General features: G+C 40.0%; 1 protein-coding gene across 5 annotated transcripts in view; it reads left to right on the forward strand.

Annotated features, from left to right (window-relative positions):
- Positions 1-24,327, forward strand: part of CNTN3 (contactin 3) — a 579,340-nt gene that overhangs the window by 526,683 nt on the left and 28,330 nt on the right. For 3 of the 5 annotated variants that reach the window (XM_070359490.1, XM_070359491.1, XM_070359489.1), the window contains 6 exons: positions 4,234-4,351; positions 5,389-5,547; positions 5,647-5,796; positions 7,680-7,750; positions 8,700-8,934; positions 12,707-12,822. In XM_070359490.1, the coding sequence (XP_070215591.1) occupies positions 4,234-4,351; positions 5,389-5,547; positions 5,647-5,796; positions 7,680-7,750; positions 8,700-8,934; positions 12,707-12,822 (849 nt within the window). The remainder of the gene's footprint in view (positions 1-4,233; positions 4,352-5,388; positions 5,548-5,646; positions 5,797-7,679; positions 7,751-8,699; positions 8,935-12,706; positions 12,823-24,327) is intronic. The other 2 variants (XM_070359492.1, XM_070359493.1) reach the window with 2 other exon arrangements.

A 24,327-nucleotide genomic window follows, 5' to 3' on the forward strand; every position in this document is an offset into this window, starting at 1 on the left:
TCATACCTGAATGGTCTAGTGGTTTTCCCTACTTTCTTCAATTTAAGTCTGAATTTGGCAATAAGGAGTTCATGGTCTGAGCCACAGTCAGCTCCTGGTCTTGTTTTTGCTGACTGTATAGAGCTTCTCCAACTTTGGCTGCAAAGAATATAATCAATCTGATTTCAGTGTTGACCATCTGGTGATGTCCATGTGTAAAGTCTTCTCTTGTGTTGTTTGAAGAGGGTGTTTGTTATTACCAGTGCATTTTCTTGGCAAAACTCTATTAGTCTTTGCCCTGCTTCATTCTGTATTCCAAGGCCAAATTTGCCTGTTACTCCAGGTGTTTCTTGACTTCCTACTTTTGCATTCCAGTCCCCTATAATGAAAAGGACATCTTTTTTGGGTGTTAGTTCTAAAAGGTCTTGTAGGTCTTCATAGAACCGTTCAACTTCAGCTTCCTCAGCTTTACTGGTTGGGGCATAGACTTGGATTACTATGATATTGAATGGTTTGATAGCCATTATTTGAATCAATGATCATATTTAAAAAGATAGTGCTTTCTAGAAAGAGCTAAAATTCATATGACTTAGTTAAATGTCTCCCTCATCTTAAAACCCTGTTTAACCTGTAGGAACAGGGCTCTTCTATTACTGAAAAGCTTCGTTTTCAAGTAATACTGTTATCAGCAGCGTAGAAAAAGGACTTGCTTTCTGAAAGACTGAAATTATACTGCTGAAGTTTGAGGGAGATGTTTTAAGGGAAATAGGGATAGGGAAATGAAGATTTGCTTCTGTATTGTTCTAATTCTAGTCCATTGTTTTTGAGGTGAGGGGAAGGAAAATTTAGGAAAACTGTATAAAGAAAGACTAAAATACTAATTTAAGAGATAATAAAGTAGAAGCTATTTTTATTCAAAGAATTATTGTGCTTCTAAGAATTTATTCAAAGAGTATTAATGTTTGTAATGTTTATAAGTTGCTTTATGTGAATTATGTTTACACTCAAGGGATTACAAGCTTGTTTCTAAATATTTCTAAATGATAGATGTAATTTTCCTGATGACTATATTGAAAAATAATCTATCAAGTGCTATTATACCACAAACAGACTAATTCTACTTGGATTTTTTTTTACACTCTTCTATTATCTTTATTGTAATCAGTAATTAATTGCATGTATTTTAACCATTAACAGTGAAAACTAATGGGGACAAGATTGGTTTGGTCAAAGTGAAACTTTCTTTTGGAATTCCCTTGTCCTTTTTTATCTTTTTTTTTTTTTAATGTCTGGGAATAGTCATTTTCATAAGAAAGTATCAAATGGTTTAATTAATAGTATTTTATTATTATTAAGCATTTTATTCTTGTGAAAGAAATTGAAGTTTAGAATTACAGCCATGTTTTTTTGACAATTTCAACTATGGTCCTATTTAGAGTGGTGCTTTTAGAGCCGTAGTTACACATTAGAATAACTACATCTTGAGAGCTATTATGTTCTCACCAAAAATACACAAGCTATAAATGTATAGCCTGATGAATTTTCATAAAATGAACCCATTCAAGTAAACAACAGTGAAACCCAGAAGCAATGGAAGCCCTATTCCAGAAGTCTAGTGATTGCTTCATTGCAGTGCTAAATAGCCCACCAAAGATAGTCACAATCCAGATTTATAATATGATAGGTCAGTATCATTTTACTCTTTTCTATCTGATTTATATCTTTTATTTATGTGAGTCTTGGCTCTGCATGATCTGTGTAGTTATAGTTCATTGATTTTCATGGTCTATTAGTATTTCATTAAATGAATATTTCACTGCTTATTAAGCTGCTTTATTGTGATGGACATTAGATTGTTTTCATCCTTTAGCTATTATGGTTAGTACTACCACAGACGTTCTTATAAATGTCTTTGGGGAGCATATGTACACATATCTGTAAAGTATGTAATAGGGGTGGAATTGCCGGATTGTAGATTATGCTTATATCCTGCCTTAGTAGATATTTCTAAACAGAGTTCCAGGGTAATTGCACCAGTCTGCACTCCCATAAGTAATAATAAAAGTTCCAGTTGCTCCATATCCTCAGCGGGACTGGAAATTTCTTTCCTCTTTCATTCTGAGGTTGTGTATATATGGTATGTGCCATGTGATTTATTGAACCTTTATTAAGTAAACTTCCATAAATTTGTAAACATAAATTCTTTCATACACACACACATAAAACCCTGACTTAGGTTTCTATCCTAGGGAGCAGAGGTTATGTATAAGGCACTTCTCTAACCTCAAGTGAGTCATATATGGCAAGCATTTAATGAAATTTTGTTAAGATCAATCTTGACTCTTTATATTGCTTCATTAAAAGACAACAGATAGGGTGAGAGAGAAAAAGTGCTAGAAGAGGAATAACATAAATTTTGTCTACTGAGAAAGACAAAAATTAAGGACAGGATCCTTCTTTGTTTTTGCTGCATTTTGTTTTTCATTAATGTATTCATCCACTCAATTTCATGTTGGTTCTGAAAGAAAAACTCAATTGTTCCTTGTGTGCATGTTCATTGTTTCTGTTTTCACTCTCAGTGTAAAAAATAATTAAAAGTTATATTTCTCTTGATCGTGAGTGAGCCTAGCTATATTTCTTCAGGAAGATGGTTTGGGTATTACATAAACTAGCTAAGTTATGTCTCTCTTCACCCATCAATACCGAAATGAACAGAAATGACAAACCCAACATCAGTCTTTTTTTTTTTTTTTTTAACTTCTTCAAGAAACAAAACCAGCTTATATGCCTAGAAACTGTATTCATGAATCTATGGACATAAAGAAAATCCTGCTTTCAGCCCCTTTTTACCCAACTGCTTTCAAAATAAGCAAATAAACACAGGAAATAATAACAGCTTACCCTAATGCCTTAATGGAATTTAATCGTTAAAAAGTTCTTACTTCACTGAAAATAAGAGATTTCTATAGAAATGATAATCAACCTCCTGTGAGGATATGGAGCTCATAAAACCTGAGAGTTTCTAAAGGTCAACAAGCATTGAAGGTTTTGTCCTAGGGATAAATTTCTAAATAACCCTGAGGAGAAAGAGAGAGAGGGAGAGAAAGGAAAGAGTTTAACTTGATCAAAGTAAAATGTGCAAACTTAACAGTTTCTGGATTATTATTTAATTACAGCCATCAATCACCTCACATCTGTCTATTCCCAGTACTCAAGAAAATCATGCTGAAGCCACTGTCCAAACCGTCAGAGAATGTATAGACCATTAAGAGTCCTGAGGATTTGAAGCAATATTTAAGAAATCAACCTAGAGAAGATCTCGGGAAATTACCTAAAAACAAGATAGTGGAATCCATCTTTCAACAAATACTAGGAAAACCCAAAAGTAAAACTATCCTTTTAATGTATAATACAAACCACTCATTGCTTCCTTGTCTGTACAGTTTAGAGATTTTCCCAGTAAGTGATCCTTTTCAAAAGGCTTTGCTTTCCAAATCATTTTATTTCAATCCATACTTTTACTAATGCGTGAAACTGGCCTGCAGTTAGTCATTTTATGAACATGATTTTACATTCTTTTAAAATGAAGACTATTTGAAGTTGAGCTTTTAGAAATACATTTGCTTCATTAATTGGCACTGGGAAACGCCAGCCAGTGTCTTTATGGGCAGCTATTATTTTTTGGTTTAAAATGTTTAATTTCTTCTTACTGAGGGGTTCATACTGACTGTCCCTAAATTCTGTAGCAAAGGAATTAAACAGCATTAGGCTTTTTAAGCTTCAAAGAGCTCAGAAAAGTGTCTCAACCGTGGTAATCCCCTTGTCGTGCTGCATTTATCTCTCACCAGATACCTAAATGCTTCCCTCTTCTTCTCAGGCAGATAATTGCAGAGAGGCTGGAACAAGAGAAAAGAGTTGAGCTGGTGCTGAGCAGTGGATATAAAAAGAAGTGTCACCCTAGTGGAAGTAAATAGACTCTGAGACTGTAATCTCTGCCCTTATTTATCTGTGAAACCATAAACGCTCAGGGGAAAGCTTGTCATTTATTTAGCTACAGAAACCTATGTCTGCAGTCATGTGTGGTTTTTAACTTGTTTTTATTTCCATACTTTCCATTGGAGCAATTTTCTGTTTTGTAACCAGCTAGGTCTTCTTTCTAAATATGGGTTTTGTCCCAATGGTGTTGCATATGGCCTTTAAGATTCTCTGTGTTTTCTGAATAATAATATGTTCATTACCTGTGTTTTCCAACAGAGTTCATCAGGTGATTTAATGATCAGAAACATTCAACTGAAGCACAGTGGAAAATATGTTTGTATGGTGCAGACGGGGGTGGACAGCGTTTCATCTGCTGCTGACCTCATAGTAAGAGGTAAGCGTTAATGGCTCAGTGTTTTGTTTTGTTTTGTTTTTAAACATGTTAACTGAGCCTTCCTTGCTGAAGAAAAAACCATGATGAGATAGCAATGCTATGCTAAGTCACTTCAGTCGTGTCCAACTCTATGCAACCCTATGGACAGCAGCCCACAAGGCTCCTCTGTCCACAGGATTCTCTAAGCAAGAATACTGGAGTAGGTTGCCATTTCCTTCTCCAGAGATAGCAGTATGAGCATGCAAGTTATAATATTGATTTGATACCCACCCCACCCAAATAGACCAGAAGTTGTACCAATGAGGACAGATGCTAATTCAAAGAAATAAAAATCTCAATTCTGTCATTCCAATAGCTCTCACAGTAATAAGCATTCCACAGCTGCTGCCAAGCTGATGTGTTTTTGAATATGTCATTAATTCAGTGATAGTGTTTAATGTGAAAATGTGAAAGATAATAGTGATAGAGTGTGCGTGTGTGTGTGTGTGTGTACTTCCAAAAAACCAGGATCATCCAGAATGCCTGAGAAAATTTGCCAATCTGAACTACTGTCCAAAGTACTGACTTTCTACTGGGCTGAAAAATGACCCAGAGTGCGTTGTAGAATAAAACAACTCTAGATAACAAACTGGAAACTACAGAGATGTCCCAAGAGGTTAAAAAAAAAAAAAAAAAAGGCTTCACACAAAAGTGAAGGTTATTGAATTTGGAAAGAGACAGGAATCCTGCCAAACAGAGGACTCAAAAAGCAGATGTACATTTGCAGTCATGGAGTGTTACGCCTTTGGAATTCATGGCTCAAAATCCAGATTAAATATCTAACAACAGGAATGCAAAAGAAAATGGCTGTTTTATAGCCAGGGAAATTTCCTTTTTCCATAAGTGCTTTTGAAATTGGGATCCATTGGAGTGTCATGAGGTGTCACATGTCATGAGGCAGGTTCTTCACTTTGGTTTATGGAATTGCTAACTAGAGTCAGACGTGACTGAGTGACTGAACTGAACTGAACTGTTCTTTGCATTTTTGCTTTCCATAGGTTCACCTGGGCCACCAGAGAGCGTGAAGGTAGATGAAATTACAGACACAACTGCCCAGCTCTCTTGGAAAGAAGGTACAGACAACCACAGCCCAGTTATAGCCTATTCTGTCCAGGCGAGGACGCCCTTCTCCGTGGGTTGGCAAACGGCCACAACAGGTAAAGGGGGTGAGGCAGATGCCACTGGTACAAATGAATGGATTTCAGATCAACCCTAAGATGCGCAAACGTTCACCTCTCTGAAATATTCCTTTGTAGTGCCTGAGGTCATTGATGGGAAAACACACACAGCTACGGTAGTCGAGTTAAATCCATGGGTGGAGTACGAATTTCGGGTTGTAGCCAGTAACAAAATCGGAGGTGGAGAACCCAGTTTACCCTCAGAAAAAGTAAGAACTGAAGAGGCAGGTTAGTGTTTTGTTTTCTGAGTCTTGGCTTCATAGGTCTTCCTCGGGGTGTGTTTCCACTTCTCTTGCCCTTGATCCCCAGGCCAGCAGGGGTTCAGCCTCAATAATGCCTCGTTGCAATTATCTGACCTATCTCACGGCAGACTGGCCATATGGCGTTTGTCAAAAGACACACGTGTAAGTGAATCTGATGTAGTGTGACATTTGCAAGAGTTCAGTCCAGTGCCAGCCTTCATTAGTGCATGTAGAGTGACTATGTTTTTGTCACTTAAGGTTATAATTACTATCTGACATCGTCACCTTGTTAACAGGGGAAGTGCTGTTTTCATTTATAACAAGCATTGACAAATTGGTAGGATAATGACTTTTGGGAGATCAGCTGCTAGGAAATCTCATTCTGCCCTCCAAGCTCAGTGAATGAGCTTAAGTGATTGATGAATAGGTATATTTTGGCTCCTTGAGTATTAAATTAAGGGAGAATTATTTTTAAAATTTTCATGAAGGGTAACTATTAATATTAACCATAAGACCCCTTTGTAATGCTAAAAACAGCCTAACATTGAAACCGCAGAACAGAAAGTGTGTATGGTATCACGTTATTGAGGCATCAGACAGGATTTAAGACTTTCCTTTTCAGAATCTGTAGTGTTAAGACTAAAATTATGTTTGAAATACAGCCGATGTATCACTTTGGAACAAAGCCAAGATAGAAGTCATGGAATGTATTTCAGTAATTTTAATGATGCTTTTTCACTTAGGACAATGCATAGAATGTTCGTGCCAGGGATTATGAGAAATTGGGGAGCACATCCATCTTGAGACTCAGTTCACTTATTCACAGAAATATGTTTAGAAAGTATCTGCTGTGTGCTGAGCACTTTCTAGGTACAGTGGGTACAGCTGTGAACACAACAAGGACCTACCTTTAGGTATCTTATGCTCTAGGTGTGTCGTGAGATTTATAAAACAAATTTCTGTTAGTGAGAAATCTAATGCCTGTGTGAGATTCATAAAAGAGCAGGATTTGAAGATTTCAGTGTGAGTCATTTTTATATAAAACCAGTGTTGTGGGAACTCTACTTAGAGTAGTCACAAGTTAAATGTTCATGCTTACATGGATAGGCCTAGAGATTATCACACCAAGTAAAATTAAATCATATGATATTACTTATATGTGGACTCTAAAAACATGGTACAAATGAACTGATTTATAAAACAGAAATAGATTCACAGACGTAGAAAAGAAATGTTCCCAAAGGGAGAATGAAAGGGGCAGGATACATTAGAAATTTGGGATTAACAGATACACTACTATATATAAAATAGATAAGCAACCAGGACCTACTCTATAGCACAGGGAACTGTATTCAATATCTTGCAATAACTGTAAGGGAAAAGAATCTGAAAAATATATATATGTGTGTGTTCATATGTATGTATATATGTCTATAACTGAGTCACTTTGCTGTACACCTAAAACATTGTTAATCAACTATATTTCAATTTTAAAAAAAGTAACTTTGACACTTGGGGAAAAAAATTTCCATGCTGGATTGATTTATCATAATCCCTCGTGAAACGCTTTTTCTCATTTTATTAACCTTCATACTGAGTAATTTTTTCTTACTGTTTGAAATATTTGAATCTTTAATAATTTTATGCAAATGTAAATCATGTGACTATCTCCTCAAAAGATAAATATATTTAGATATACACACATGTATATTGCATGTATATATGCACACGCACACATGCACACACACACATGTAATATGCCAATCGTAGAATTATTCAGATATTAAAAGTAAACAATGTTGAGTCTTCCTTCAGATAAATATTACCAAATGTGAATAGGGTTTCATTTCTTCTCTCTAACCTGTGTAGTACCAGAAGTGCCTCCTTCAGAAGTCAGTGGAGGAGGTGGGAGCCGGTCTGAACTGGTGATCACCTGGGATGTAAGTGTCTGGGCCGCGTCTGCCCCCTTAGGGTGATGGTCTTCCCATAGCCATGGCTTCCTGGGTGATGCTGATGGTGCTGATGGTGGTAGAACTATTAATACTGGCTCATATTTTTTAATGTTCACTTTGTGTTATTCTCTGTTCCTAGCATTTTGCTTTTTTTTTTTTCACTTTATCCTCACAACATTTTTTAGGTTAAAAACACTAAGGCATAGAGATATGAAATACTTTGCCCAAGGTCATCTGGCTGGGGATGAGTCAAGTCTTGACTGTTGGCTCTGGAGCTGTTCCCCCACTGAGGATGCACACGCCACGGCTCCAGGCAGTGCTGCCTTCTGGCCATTCTCTCAGCCCTTGCTTTATGTCATAATTGGGAAAAATGTTAACTAACAAAGCAGAAGGCGCTAAAGTTATCTTTATTTTTTGAAGATGTTGATGGAGAAATAAGAAGTCAAGAGATCATGGAGTATCAGTAGAAATTTTTGACATGATGCAAATACAGCTTTGAGTTTAAAACCTTGTTTTTACTTCCTTTTTTAAAGTTTTACTCTTGCAGTGAATTATCATGTCAATATATAATTTTTTCTGTAAGATCAACATTAGGGAGGAGATGATTTTTATTTAATTTAGAGATACAGTATTTCAACTGAAAGTATATCTTTATTACTCAGAACTCAAATTGGGGCTACAGGATGCTCAAAAATCTAAATTATTTTGGAAAATTGTAGTTAGTTATCTAGATGGCTATGAAAGAGTGGCGTGTGTCTGTTTTAAAGCAGCTCACTCTCTCCTTGTCCCTTTTCTCCTTTCCTAATCCAGCCACTTCGTACAATGAAGATTATTATTTGATGACTTTTAGTTTTAGAAAAGACTCCGCATTATAGCTGAAATTATTTTTGCCTTGCCCTCATGTGAAAGTGTGATTTAATATGTCTTCCCTTTATAGCCAGTCCCTGAAGAACTACAGAATGGTGAAGGTTTTGGGTATGTTGTTGCTTTCCGCCCTCTTGGAGTAACCAACTGGATCCAGACAGTGGTCACGTCTCCTGATACCCCAAGATACGTCTTTAGGAATGAAAGCATCCTGCCATTTTCACTGTATGAAGTTAAAGTGGGTGTTTATAATAACAAAGGTGAAGGGCCGTTTAGCCCAGTGACAACGGTTTTCTCTGCAGAAGAAGGTATGGAAAGGCTATTAATGATTTGTCAACTTCACAGTGGTGTGAAGTGGGCCACATATTCAGTGGAAATTTTACTTTGGTTCAGTCTTTTCCTGGGCTGGTCATGTGGAGTCAAATAATGTATCAGGGTGTTGGGCAGCAGTAGACACATCTAGTTTTGGCTACTTTCAGTACAGTAGCCAATAAATTACATGAGATGTTCAACACTTTATTGTAAAATAGGCCTTGTATTAAATGATTTTGCCCAACTGGAGGCTAATGTAAGTGTCCAGGGCCTGTTTAAGATAGACTAAGCTAAGCTAGAGCTTCCCTGGTAGCTCAGCTGGTAAAGAATCCGCCTGCCTGCAATGCAGAAGACCGTGGTTTGATTCTTGGGTTGGGAAGATCCCCTGGAGAAGGGTCAGGCTACCCACTCCAATATTCTTGGGCTTCATTGGTGGTTCAGACAGTAAAGAATGTGCCTGCAATGTGGGAGACCTGGGTTGGGAAGATCCCCTGGAGGAGGGCATAGTAGCCTAGTCTAGTATTCTAGACTGGAGAATCCCCATGGCCAGAGGAGCCTGGGCAGGCTACAATCCATGGGGTCGCAAAGGGTAGGACATGACTAAGCAACTAAGCACATAGCACAGGCTAAGCTATGCTCTTCATATATTGGGTGTATTAAATGCATTTTCAACTTATATTTTTGACTGACAATGTGTTTGTTGATATATAAGTGAAGTCACTCAGTCATGTCTGACTCTTTGTGACCCCATGGACTGTAGCCTACCAGGGTCCTCCATCCATGGAATTTTCCAGGCAAGAGTACTGGAGTGGGTTGCCATTTCCTTCTCCAGGGGATCTTTCTGACCCAGGGATCGAACACAGGTCTCCCACATTGCAGGCAGATGCTTTACCATCTGAGCCACCAGGGAAGCCTCATCATAAATAGAGGAAGCTCTTTTTATCAGTTCCAAACTTAATAATCCAATTATGATCCAAAACCCCAATTTGGAAGTTCTTTGTGAGTTCAGATATATTTCTTCAAAAGAAGAATGTTTGAAGTCACAGTTAGAGTCCTCATCCAGGTAATAAAGATCAACCATGCTTACCTGAAGTGTGAAATTCAGTGAATAGTCAGAGGGATTCACAATTAGTTAAACATCTCTTTAGGGGGAAATACATTGAATCCTAGTCTGTGAAGCAGGGAGCAGCTCTGCCTTCCAGAGCTTTCTTCTTTTGGGGGTAAGATTAAGATACTCTCTTTGAAGTGCCCTAGTCTCAAGTTATAAAGTGGTTCCTAATTGCTGAAAGAGAGGTTTTAGCAGATTGGAGAGGGAAGACCACAAGTATGGCTTTGGTGAAGCACAGAATGTGCAGGTTCGAGGATGGGGTTCACCAGTTCCAGTTAGTATAGACTCACACACACTCCACTCTGGACTCATTCCCTTTGTCTGCCTTTCTGTCCCAGTTATTGCATCTCTTTACAAAATAATAGTAGTGTTAGGAGAAGTCTATAAAGCCATTTTATAGGTTAAAAGCAGCTGAATATTTTGCTAGCTCACGTGGTTCTACCTAATTAGAATGGCAGGAGTAACAAGTATTGAATGCTTACTATGAGCCAGACATTACCTAATTTGAATTTTCCAAAGAGGAGTGATGTGTTGGTACTATTGTCATTTCCCATTTACATAGGAGAAAATGGAAGCTTGGTGAAAAATTAATGAATTTGCCAAAATCCATACAGACCTATTGAGCTAGTATTTTAACTTAGGCTTTTGCTCTTGAGTAGTCTGAGCTCATGAAATAAGATTTAACAGCATCTCCTCTATCCACCAAGCCTTACAGTAAATTGCAGAAGTGGGTCCACAGTTGTCATTCATAAAAACAAATAAGGAAAGCTCACTTTTTCATCATACCATCACCCTCTAGTTTTATTCTTTTTCCACCAAGTTCTGAGAGAAAAAGGAAAAGGCATTATCCGAATTTTTGCAGCAGAAAGAGCTTTTAAATTCATAGCCAGAACTCTTCTCCAAGAGTTACTGAGAAGGATTATCATTACAAAGGCAGGTCAGGGGTCTGGGGAGTGATGGGGAGGGACCAGGGAGTTTTGGGGTGCTGTCCACCCTGGGCATCCTGGACAGGAGTGGAGCTGGTAGCTAGGAGGGAGGCAGCAGCCGGAGGCTCTTGCCTCCTGCACGTTCCTTCTCCTGTTACCTTCCCTGCAACCACTGATGAGTCAGTTAAAGGTCTTTCTGTCTGTTCCAGATGTCAGAATCTGACTTGACTGGTCTTTGAAAAAAGCAAGAGTTATTGGAAATATCCTCAGACATTTCACTGAATCAAAGGGGGAGGTTTTGAATAGCAGACCTCATGAAGAGTCTTAATCAAGGAAGCTCTGAGCCCTCAGAAACCTAAGGCTTCTCTAGGGTTCTAGGGCTGATTGACTGGCCTCAAGTCCTCCTTGTTTCTCCAAACCCACGTTCTCAAGAGAAAGTTTTTTTTTTTTTTTTTTTTTTAACAAAATAAAAGTTTATTTTATTAGAATTAGGAATGTTCTTTCCCTCTGGGCAACCTGAACAGTCCAGTTACAATGAAAATCTAAGAACAGTTATTTCCACAGCACAGTGTGCTCTACGCACAAAATTACAGGGTTAGGAGCATTTAATCAATTTACCGATCTGATTGTCTCACCAACCCGCCCCCACCCATCCCCCAAGTGCTCTATACCGGGATTTTTGTACATCAAGTCCTTTTCTCTCTTATGCTAAATTTCAGTTCCTAATCATGGCTGATCCACATTTTACACTGCAGATTCAACCATTTCAAATCAAGTCAGTCAGTCTTGGATCTGCTATATTTGTGTGTATGTATACACGTGTATTTAATGTATTTATTTAAACACACATAAAACATACAATCTGGGTTGCAGCGGATTACATAGAATTTAGAGTCTGATGATATATGCTACTCAATTTTACCACTGTGGTTTGTAGTCCTGCGCTTTGGATCAACAATTTTATTGTAAATTATTTAAGTCCATCTACTGCTCAATGAAGGAGAAAGTTATCTAATAGGCCCATCCTTGGACCAGGCTGTCAGTATCCATCAGCCATGGCCAGGGAGCAGGATCCTTTAACATAGAAATGAATGTTGGGGGAGGAGACAGGTCTACTCAGAGCTGTGTCCTGAGATGGGAGAATCACTGCGGAGGGCCTGTGAAACCCCAGGAGTTCTCCATTAGCAAGGGGATCTCTGTACTGTGTAATAGCTCTGTGCAGGTTTATCTCCTTCTTCAGCAGAGTACAGGATCTCATTGAACTTTGCCCCTCTTGTGAGCCTGGTTGGACAAGACACTCACTAAATGCTTATTGAGTAAATGAATTCTGTAGACCTTGACTTTTGTTTGGCAAGGCCAAAAATAAAAATAGGTAGCATTTATGGACATAGGATTTCCCACCAGGGCTGAAGGATGAAAAAGAGAGAAATAATGATATAGTGGAAAGAACAAAGGGGGAAAAAAGGGAGAAAAGTAGAATACCCAGAAAGGAGTGCCAGAGAGGAGGGTAGCATTGTTCTGGTTGTTCAGCAAGAAGCCTGTGGTTCTGATGCCATCTTTTCCTAGGAAATGGGACATGACCAAGACATGATTCATATTTTCAAATATTTTTAAAGAGTATTTTATAGTATTTTCAAATATGTTGAAATGTTTTTTTTTAAATAAAGACTTCAGTAGATTTTTTAAATTAACTATCAAAATTATAACTGGATTTCACATTCTGTTCCCAAACAGAGCCTACAATAGCTCCATCTCAAGTTTCTGCAAATAGCCTATCTTCCTCAGAAATTGAAGTTTCATGGAATGCCATTCCTTGGAAATTGAGCAATGGACACTTACTCGGTTATGAGGTAATATCTTTTAAAATTAATTAGCTCGTGTATGAATGTTGGCAGGCTACTTTGCTTTCGTTTACAAGTCTTTATAGTAATGAAATCTTAGCTAAAGTCTGACTTTGGATATTGTTCCCTGTGACTATCAACAAATATTGGTTTTAATTCAACCAATTGAATGAAAATAACTTTAGCATGGTAGAAAAGAAAATAATAATAAAATGAAAGGAAATAATGTATCCCATGGGCCTAATCTTTTAGCTGTATTGACAAAAAATAAGATTGAACTCTAGTGTTTAAGTTCATAGGATGACTTTGACGACAATTAACTCAATCTCCAGTGCTTTGGCTTATTTTCTTGGTGGACTTGTTGCTTCTGGGCTCTGAAGAAGCCATCTGTGTAGAATATAATTCTTGCCTTCAAATAATTGCCTTTGGTGAAAGAAGATGAATGGTGTGAAATAGGATAACACACAACCAAATGTCATGAAGATCAGACTAGGTCACACAGAGTGGCTGAGGGCTGAGAGACCTTGAAAGACTTCATAAGGGCATTCAGGCTTAACAGAAAAAGTAAGGAAACACAGAGAAAGTGGAAACATTCCAGACTGAGCATGGCACTTTGGAGGAATGGAAGGAGTAGCGGTCTGCCTGTGGAAGCTGGTTTCAGGTGAAGAAAAGAAAAATACAGTGGGGCCACGTCACAGATGGCCATAACTGTTAAGAAGAACCATTCTGACTGGGCCCCATGTTTAGGAGGGAGCCGTTAGGGAGAACTGAAAACAAATGGGCAAAGAATGGACAAGATAAAAAGTCCAGTCTTCAGATTTCTCTACCACTTTGTAGTAGCCGTCGTTGTGATTTACCTCCACCCCCAGCCATCTGCTTAGGAAGCTTCCCTCATGCTTCTAATTCCTGATTCTGTGGCAGGTTTACATGCAGCACATGTTTGCAGTACAGGACCATGTACCCTGCCACCTGCCAACATACCCTCAAATGATTACACCAGGGTGGCCAAAAGGTGGATCAAAGGCCACTGCCCATGGACAGGTCAGCTGAACTAAGTCAGATTCTTGTATGATGTCTTGAAGCAAGCAACACAGAGGTTGTGTTTAGTAAGAGTGATACCATGATATGTCAAATTTAGGACCCACGTCAGACTTGCCAAGTGAAAGTGAGAAAGAGTTATTCTCTCAGTTATGTCCAACTCTCTTTGAGATGCTGCGGACCATAGGGTCCCAAGCCCCTCTGTCCGTGGGATTCTCCAAGCAAGAATATTGGAGTGGGTTGCCATTTCCTTCTCCAGGGGATTTTTCTGACTCAGGGATTGAACCCAGGTCTCCTGCCTTGTAAATGGATTCTTTACCATCTCAGCCCCCTGGAAGCCCAGTGATGGCCATTGGGAAATAGAACAAAGAAGCTCTACCAGGACAAGATGGAGCAGACATACTCTGCTGCTGCTGCTAAGTCACTTCGGTCATGTCCGACTCTGTGCAGCCCCATAGACGGCAGCCCACCAGGCTCCCCCGTCCCTGGGATTCTCCAGGCAAGAACACGGATGCAACCCTAAAAAAAATGCAGGAGACAAGGACCCACGGAGCCTTAAAGAACAGAACAGAATAGCTCTTTGACAGCACCCAGTACTCAAGTTGGCTGTGTTCTTTCTCATAATGTCGCCTTGTCCTTCTTTTCAGTCAACTTTCTTTACAAGTGAACTTCCAAGAGTTCCAGGTCCTTGTAACCAAACAAGCAGTGACTTGAGTAAGCACTAATGACAAAGCCAAGAAAGGATAAGCTAGAGCAGAGGTGTTCAGAGGAGGCCCCATAGGCCATCTTGCCTGCAATTACCTGAATTTTTGCTGAAGATGAGCCCCCAGAATCATCCCTGGACCCACTGAACCCACTCATCTAGAGACAGATGTCATGAATGTGAATTTTTAGTGAGTACCCATAGGGAAATATCTTCCTGCACATGTGTGTATAGGAGGCCCTGGTCTTGGCACAGTGACCCTTGATCAGAGACAGAGCTGTTCAGCTTAAGGAAGGTAAAATGATATTGAAGAAGCAAAACACCACATACATATAGAAGAGCAACTTGGTTAGCATATTAAAGGGAGCCAGGAACATTTGGATGAAAAATTCCTGTAATTCCCTAGCAGTGAATGGAAGCAGTGAAAGACAGTGGGCAACCAATAGTAGGTCCCCCATAATTAGAGAAGTGGCATTGACAGGGAAGGTAGGTGGGATAGACGGAACACAGATGTACTAGTATAGTTCTGAGGTCAAATCTGTGCCAGATCCCAACCCTGCCTTTCCCTTTGCTGCAAAAGTGATGTAAATTCTATGAGCCTTACTTTTATCACCTGCAGAGTGGGAACAATGGACCTAACCTAACTAGGATTTTGAGAACATAAACTGTGATTAGATACTTGTGCATCTCACAGTTTCTGGCTCATATTAGTAACCAATGAAGAAGCATGAGCCATATTCCCAAAGAATTTTGAGATATAAATTTATAGATTTCTTCCCAGTAAATATTCTCAAACAATTCTTCAACTCTAAGCGCTTTTGCCTCAGGAGAGTTTGTGACAGCTATTAAGATGGGATGACCTGTGAGATTCCTTCCTTCCTGGCTTTGTTTCCAAAGCTCAGGCCTTTAAGCCGATTATTTCATGTATCCTAGAGAGTGGGGAGAGAGAAAATGCCACAGCGGAAAAAAATGCAAGAGAAATTTCAGGTGATTTTGGAAGAAACAAAGATCTTAGGCTTACGAAGTCCTGTGAGTCCTATCACTTTCTCCCTGGCAGTGCCCAGGGTGATGGTGAGACCACAGAAGGGAACAGATGCGCTTCCTATACTCAACAAGGACTTTTTATTTCCCCAGCATGGCAGAATTGCTGGGCCTACAGGGATCAAACAGTTTAAGAGTAAGTTATCTTGGCAAGGCTTTGGGAAGGGAACCCCAGGAGTGATTGAAGTCAAGCAGGATATGAAATTCAATGTTAAATCAGATTTACTTAGAGAAAATAAATGAGCTCATCGTACATCCCTCCAACAGGAGACTGAGGTACACCTCCCCCATTCAATAACTTTGTCCTTTACAAACTCTGTGTGTGTTTCAGTGTGTGTTAGTCATTCAGTCATGCCCGACTCTTTGCAACCCCATGGACTGCAGCCCACCAGTCTCCTCTGTCCATGGGATTTTCTAGGCAAGGATAATGGATTGGCTTGCCATTTCCTTCTCCAGGGTACACTCTATGACAGGGGCATAATTCTCGACCTGGTTGTAGCTTGTGAAATACTTAAGAGAAATAAATAAGAGACTATATATAAATGAGCTTTGTAGGCTTCCAAGGGCCACAGGAGTGTTATCAGTCACTGGTGATTGTCTGACAGCTTGAAGGCAGGTAGATGTTGATGTTAGAATATGTCAGTTTAAGCAGATCAGGAGTCATCCAGATAAGCAACTCTATAAGAAAAGAGAATTATACTGCTGTGGCTCAGGTCAGGAAAGAGAGGTTGATTGAACAAGAGAGAAAACCAAAGCATCCATGTAGTTCCACAATAGTTATCTTGTTAAGTTCACACCATTTTTGAATTAGACAAACCTGCATTCAGATCCACTAGAGCAGAATACAGTCTCCATCAGGGACAAGAAACCCTGCCTGTTTGCTCACTTACGTATCCCAGGTGCCAGCAGTTGTATCCAGCACAGAGGAAGTTTGCAGAAAGCTCATGGTGACTGATGAAATACAATTTCAGCTCCATTATCTTATTGCTCTTTGGCCTTGAGCACGTGATGAATGTTCTCCAAGGCCCTGTTAAAATAAAGATAATAGTAAGTAACTCACAGCATCATTGGAGAAGTTTTAAATGAGATAAAGCAGCCATTGCGAAAATGGGCCAAAGAGACTTTGGGAGCTTCTGCTTTTCTGTTTTTGCATATTGGGCTTTGGGATAAGATTTCACTGGAAGGAAAATTTTGAAAACCAGTGAAGTAGTATTGAAACACATAGCACAGTCTTGAGCATGGGACTCAGTACTATTTTTTGTGTTGCTACTGGTGTTGCCATTGGCGAGGAGAGCAAAAAAGATGAGGAGCTGATGAGCAAATGGAAATTGCCTTGAATTAATTATAGCATCTTCCCTATGAGAGTAGCGAACTTAACATCCACATAAAGCCTGAGTACAGTATTGAAAGGAAACAGCTAGTGAAAATTTCCCCCGCAAGGGCTTGCGTGTGCTGGGTGTGCTCGGTGGTGTCTGACTCTTTGTGACCCAATGGACTATGGCCACCAGGCTTCTCTGTCCATGGGATTTCCCAGGCAAGAATACTGGACTGGGTTGTCATTTCCTCCTCCAGGGGATCATCCCGACCCAGGGATTGAACCCTCATCTCTTGAATCTCGTGCATTGGCAGGTGGATTCTTTATCACTAATGCCCCCTGGGAACTCCCCAAGGGTTTGGTGTGTATGAAAAGAAAGAAACAAGAAAGAAGGAAACACTCTGTGCGACAACTTAAGAAATAGTGTATATAATTGTGCCAAGATAGAAATACGTATTTTCATAGTCTCAGTAATGATTTAAACAGTAACCTGGAAGAATAAATGACTTAGCTGAGTATTTAATTAGCAGTCGTGTGGCTAACTTTCTGGGTTGCAGTTTCCCCAATATATCTTCGCAATTGTTAATAGCTCCTGCCTTCCTCTCATCTCAGTGGGGGTTGATCATGTGCCATGGGGCGTGCTGAGCACACATCATCATTAGCAGCTAGACTAATTTTTTTTTTTTTCTGATTTGACCAAGAAGTCGTTGAGGAGCTCATTTCCCTGGGCTCCAATTTATTTCATCTTCTAACCACAACACTCAGGCTCAGATCTCTTCTTGTGCCCCTTTTTGTAGAAACAACAGATAAGAACAAGATAAAGAGGAGACAGATGGTTTAAATTCATGGGTAGTAGGTGCCTGAGAAACAAAAGCTCCAAAGTTCTATTTTGGTACATACGGTCCATTTCTTTACAGTCATTTTGTGACTTGAGAAAATAAAACTTGGAAGAATAATCTTGACAAGCAATGGGAAAAGCTATATTGTGAAATAGTGTGTGTGTGCATGTGTGCGTGCACACACACACGCTCAGCTGTGTTGGACTCCTTGTTACCCCATGGACAGGATACTGGAGTAGGTTGCCATTTCCTACTCCAGGGAATCTTTTCGACCCAGAGATTGAACCCAAGTCTCCTGAATTGGCAGGCAGATTCTTTACCACTGAGGCACCTGGGAAGCATTTTGAAATATTACAGGTAAGTATATTTTGAGAGGGGAGCTAGTAGATTTTTTTTTTTTAATATTTGACAGAGGAACATAACTTGGGCAGTGAAGGGGTGGGGGACCTAGTAGATTTTTGTTGTTGTTGCCAGGAGAATATAACTAAAAAATGTATACAGAAGACCAAACTGAAACTTCACTGATATCTCTGTTCAGCCTCCTGTTGTAAACAGCTATATGGAATATATTTAGCTCCCACTATTTTAATTAGAATAGGAAAAGATGTTAAATACTTTGAATTCTTTTTGAATATAAAATTTCTACTGGCAAAAATGAAAACATATAGACAGAGTCTGATTCCTTACAATCAGGCAAAGAATTAACTTCATTCTAGAACGAAGAGTCACAGGTACATAGGAAAATTGGATAGAGACAATTCAAACCCTTTTAAATAAATAGAAAGCTGGCAAAAAATGAAGTGAGTAAATAAAAAGCAGACTATTGGGAGGTAATGGAAGGATTTGTTATGCTGGAGAGAGCAGTAAGTATGTGTGTGAGTGAGGGTTGCCCAAACAAAGCAGGGTTTGTTATTAGGCACATATTGTCCTTACCAAACTGTGACTCACTCAGCACTGAGAGAGTAAATACCCAGCCTCTCTTACCTTGCACCGGCCCATCTCCTGGCTTCTCTGTTTCTAAACTCAGGTTTGGCTGCTCACCTCTCAAAAGGTCAAGAGACAAGTGCTGATAGGAATGGAAAGGTTGCTTTATTCAGGAGGCCAGCAACCTGGGGAGATGGCAAACCGATTCTGAAGATTCTGCTCGACAGTCAAGTTTTTAAAGGGAGAATCATTTGGGGAGTGGGCCAGAACCTTCATCTATCTTTGTCATGTGCAGACTATTTTCTTATTGGTTGGTGGGGAGGTAACAGGAAAGTACTCCAGGAATCTTGTGCTCCTCCTTCACCTGGGTGAGGGGAAGGGTGGTGCTAAGTTCCTGCAGAAGAACTCAGAGGTATTGTTAAGTATATTTCTTGAGGACCCTGCACCTCCACTCCACTTCCATGCACTATTAGTTTTTTACTGCTTCTCCTTAGTTTCTGCATTTCCTCTCTTTCCTGATAAGCAACTATTTGAATCTGCCCTTTGGAAATCAGGGAAGGTCAAGGAGGTTAAATGAAACTATTTTCTGCAAACAAGAAATAGGGGACACAGAAAGGATTTGTACCTGGAGGGTTCCACAGCGTCCTGCTCCATCTCGTCTCCATCCAGTGAGAAGCCAGAGAGAGGGTCAGAGAGCCTGGCATGCAGTTCTCACAAGTCAGCCCCCCAGGGACTGAGTGCCAAGCAGGGAAGGGCTGTCAGGGAACCCCTAAAGAAGAGCAGAAGATAGATCTGGATTTGTCTTCTTAAACACCATCGAATGCATTTGCCTGCCTGATATTTATCGAAATGTGTTTTGTCTGGCAGCTAAGAGAAAATATGTCTCCCTGAAAATCTAGAAGTATGCACAAAATTATTTTGGTCTATTAAAACTGCATTTCTGACAATACCTGTACTTTAATGGCTTAAAAAGGTGCCATTTTTCAATACATTATTTTCATAAACTGCATTTGGTTTAAGGTTAAGTGAAATCTGTGATGCCATAATATGAAGGACTCCTCACTGCAAGGACATTAGTTTTCGGAATAACCACATTACTTGCAGGAATAGAGATAGCATTTAAAATGCTGATATTCCTCAAGTTTGCTTCTGTTTACCTACCCAGATCAAAATATATTGGTTTGTGAACTGGTGTTACGGTTCTAAAGAAAAAATTATTATCTCATCAAGAAATTGGAGTCCCAGTGTTTTATAGGCACATACAGTATTAGGACTTGAGTAACTAGCTTGGTGAATTAAAGGAGAAAAAATATCCGTCTCTGTTCTATCCACAGAACAGTTCTGACATGAAAAATGTGTTGTTGTTGTTGTTGTTGTTTTTCTTTTTTCTCTACACCAGCCTGTTCTCTGATACCAGCAGCTATGCTGTGCTTAGTCACTCAGTCATGTACAACTCTTTGCGACCCCATGAACTGTATGTAGCGACCAGGCTCATCTGTCCATGGGATTCTCCAGGCAAGAGTACTACAGTGGGTTGCCATGCCTTCCTCCAGGGGATCATCCCAACCCAGAGATTGAACCCAGGTCTCCCACATTGCAGGCAGATTGTTAACTGTCTGAGTCACCAGGGAAGCCCCTGATACCAGCTAGGTGCCCCAAAATACAATTCAATTCTGACACTGTATGAGGAGTTAGCTTCAGATACTACAAGGCTTACTGGGTTGGGAAGATTTCCTGGAGAAGAGAATGGCTACCCACTCCGATATTCTTGCCTGGAGAATTCTGTGGACAGAGGAGCCTGGCTGGCTACAGTCCATGGGATCGAAAAGAGTAGGACATGACTGAATGACTGACACTTTCACTTTCCTACAGGTTAAGGGTTCAGTCCCACAAGACTGGTACCCACCACACACAAACATAGATGCCGTCAGTCCAGGTCTCCTCTGGTCAACTAGGGGGGTTACCACAACCCCCTCCTTGGGTTTGAGAACTTGCTAGAATGGCTCACAAAACTCAGGATAGCACTTTGCTTACCATTATCCATTTATCATAAAGGATACAACTCAGGAACAGCTAAGTAGAAGAGATGCCTAGGGTGAGGTTCGTGAGAAGGGGCACAGGGCTTCCATGCCCTTCCCATGCCCTCCACTCTCCCAGCGCCTCAATATGTTCAGTTACTAGGAAGCCCTCAAACCTTGTCAGTTAGGGTCTTTTATGGAGGCTTGGTAGCGCTAGGGGTAAAGAACCTGCCTGCCAGTGCAGGAGACGTGAGATGTGGGTTCGATCCCTGGGTTGGGAAGATCCCCTGGGGGAGAAAATGGCAACCCACTCCAGTTTGCCTGGGAAACCCCATGAACAGAGGAGCCTGGCAGGCTACAGTCAACAGAGTTGCAAAGAGTCAGAGACAACTAAAGCAACTTAGCACTTCATTGAAAGGAAGGAAGGATTGAATCATTTACCATTCAGTTTAGTTCAGTTCAGTTGGTCAGTCGTGTCTGACTCTTTGCGACCCCATGAATCGCAGCACTCCAGGCCTCCCTGTCCATCACCAACTCCCAGAGTTCACTCAGACTCACGTCCATCGAGTCAGTGATGCCATCCAGCCGTCTCATCCTCTATTGTCCCCTTCTCCTCCTGCCCCTAATCCCTCACAGCATCAGAGTCTTTTCTAATGAGTCAATTAATGGAGAAGGCAATGGCAGCCCACTCCAGTACTTCTGCTTGGAAAATCCTATGGATGGAGGAGCCTGGTAGGCTGAAGTCCATGGGGTCACGAAGAGTCGGACACAACTGAGCGACTTCACTTTCACTTTTCACTTTCATGCATTGGAGAAGGAAATGGCAACCCACTCCAGTGTTCTTTCCTGGAGAATCCCAGGGACCAGGGAGCCTGGTGGGCTGCCGTCTATGGGGTCTCACAGAGTCAGACACGACCGAAGTGACTTAGCAGCAGCAGCAGCAACCAAATTAAATTAACCTCCAGCCTTGTGTCAGGAGGTGGGCCTCTAAGTTCCAACCCTGTAATTACAAGGTTGATGACCAATTTCCATCCTGAAGGTAACCAGGAAGGCACAATCACCAGATATATCATTGGCATACAATGACACTTATCACTTCTGACATCCTAAGGATTTGGAGGGAGGGGTGTGTCAGGAAACTCCAGCAAAGGCCAGATACATATTTCCGCTGTATCTCTGTGATGGGAAGGAGGGAGGGATTTGTAAACTGCATGTGTTTAAGTTATTTACAAATTAAACAATATTGGGTACTTGATGTGTACAAGCTTTGTACTGAGTGGCAGAGCTATGGTGATGACTAAGACAAATCTGCCTCCTATGCTTGATTCTACTTTAGCATCCTCCCTTCCTGCTATCTGCTGTGCCAAGGAATGCAGTTGCTACCCCTGGGGCACACTCCCTCTAGCAAAAACCAAGGCAGCGTCATCCTCTACTGATGAAAGGAGTGCCCTGTACCTCTCAGGTGATGAAACAGTGTTGAGAGCCACAGTTCAGTCTTAATCACCTCTTTCTTTGGAGTAGCTTTGCCTTTTATTTTTGCTGGCTCTGAACTCATAGTGAAGCTACCACATGAAAATGTCTGTGTTTCTTCAGGTCTGGAAAATTCTCAGGACATTTTCTCTTTAATTGGTGCCTTTAATTGTTGGACTTTTCCTTCCGGAACTCTGGTTGGAACATTTCATTTTATTCTCAGTGTTTCTTAATTTGGCTTTCATAATTTTTGTTTCTTTCTTCATGTTCTGGAATTATCCATTCTTCTATACCTTCCAGCCTTCAGCTCAGTTCTAGGACTGATTTCTTTCTTAACACTGTATTCTTCAGGGGTCGGAATCCTACTTGATATTTTTCAGATTTGCCCCATCTTTTTTCTTTGTCTCCTCTTCTCATATCATAAATTTAGTCTCTTCTTTAGTAAATGTGAACATTTTAAGTATACTTCTTTCAAGGTCATTTCAGATAAGTGTGTTATAGCTCGTCTCCTGTCATCCAGTCTGCTGACTCTGTTTCTTGTGGGCAGAGCTCTTCCTGAGCTTTGTAGTATTTCTTTCTCTGCTCATCCTTTGTAGCTGCTGCCTTCATGTTCTGTCAGTGTTACACTAACTCTTTTTACACAGTTGTGTTCCTGGGACCCATTTCCTTTCTTCATCCCTGTATTGCTGTTGTGCCTAGGAAATCCAAATTAGTGTGGAGTTACATTCTGTCCTCTCGGGTGTAGAACTTTTGGTCTCTTTTCATGCTTGGCTTTTCCCTCTTTAAAAATAGTCTATCCTCATATAAATATTTTGAACAAAATTTTATAGAATATAAGTAATTTATTACTTATATAATAAAAGTATCTATCCTCTTATACATATTTTTGACCAAAATGTAACTGATTTATTACCTGGAAATATATATGTCATTGCTTTATTTCTTTATGCTTTAGTTATATGCATTTTTATTCAACTTTTAAAGTAAAGCTATTTGAGAAGATCATATAATCAATTCGAACTAATACCATGCTCAATTTTTGCACTAATTTTCTCTATGATTAAATATTGATAATACTTGTCAGCAACTGAGATCTAAAAATAAATCTCTCATTCTAATACATGGAGATTGCTTCAAGTGCTTCAGAAACTGCTGTTAAGAGCCTTCAAGCACCTTTTAGGAATTGATTTATAAAAGATAATCCGTATGCCAATCGAAAATTGTTTTTATCTCTTCTTTAAATCAGTCTTCTAAGGAGAGATTTCTTAGGCAATTTATATTGAGGTAATTTGAATACAAGAAGAACGGTGCAAGGATTGCAGCCTAACAAGAGGCCGGTATGTAAGGATCCTGATTGATTACTTAATTTCAACTGACCTCTGCCCTTCCACCTGTTGAGTGACCTTTACTAAAGCTCATAATTATGTGATCTTTTCCCCAATCTGTGCTATATCTCAGGCCACAAGTTTTGAGGTTGCCCATGATGTTTTATTAAAATCATCAATTATGTGTCATTCTTGGTTAATAACTAGACAATGCTTTCAAGGGCAGGGAGAGCATTTTATGTTTGGAGTCATCTAAACCTAGCAATACCTCTAGTGCTTACAGTTGGTGAATTTAGAATGTACTGGGCTGTCAGAAACGTTTATTTGCATTTTTCTGTAAGACATTATAGAAAAACCCAAATGCAGTTTCTGGCTAACCCAGAGTATGAGTTTTCAGTGGCCGTTAGCCGTTTGTTGCGTGTGTGAGTGTGCGTGCTCAGTTGTGGGTTGCCGCTTCCTACTCCAGGGGATTTTCCCACCCCAGGGATCGAACTCATCTCTTAAACCTTCTGCACTGGCAGTTGGATTCTTTACCGCTGCACCACCTGGGAAGCCCCAGTTTATTGGGTGTGACTTTATAAAAGACAATTTGGCATGTTATTTCTAATTAATAAAAACAATATGTAGTTTTGTTTGAGAACAGTAAATGGTGTCAGATATATGGATTTTTTTTTCCTACAATTTTATCATCAAGTTTTAGTATGTGCTGTGCTGTGCTTAGTCGCTCAGTCATGTCCGACTCTTTGTGACCCCGTGGACTATAGCCTGCCAGTCTTCTCTGTCCATGGGCATTCCCCAGGCAAGAATACTGGAATGGGTTTCAATGCCCTTCTCTAGGGGA

Source organism: Bos mutus, chromosome 22 (assembly GCF_027580195.1).
Source record: "Bos mutus isolate GX-2022 chromosome 22, NWIPB_WYAK_1.1, whole genome shotgun sequence".
In the NCBI taxonomy this organism is placed as follows: Eukaryota; Metazoa; Chordata; class Mammalia; order Artiodactyla; family Bovidae; genus Bos; species Bos mutus.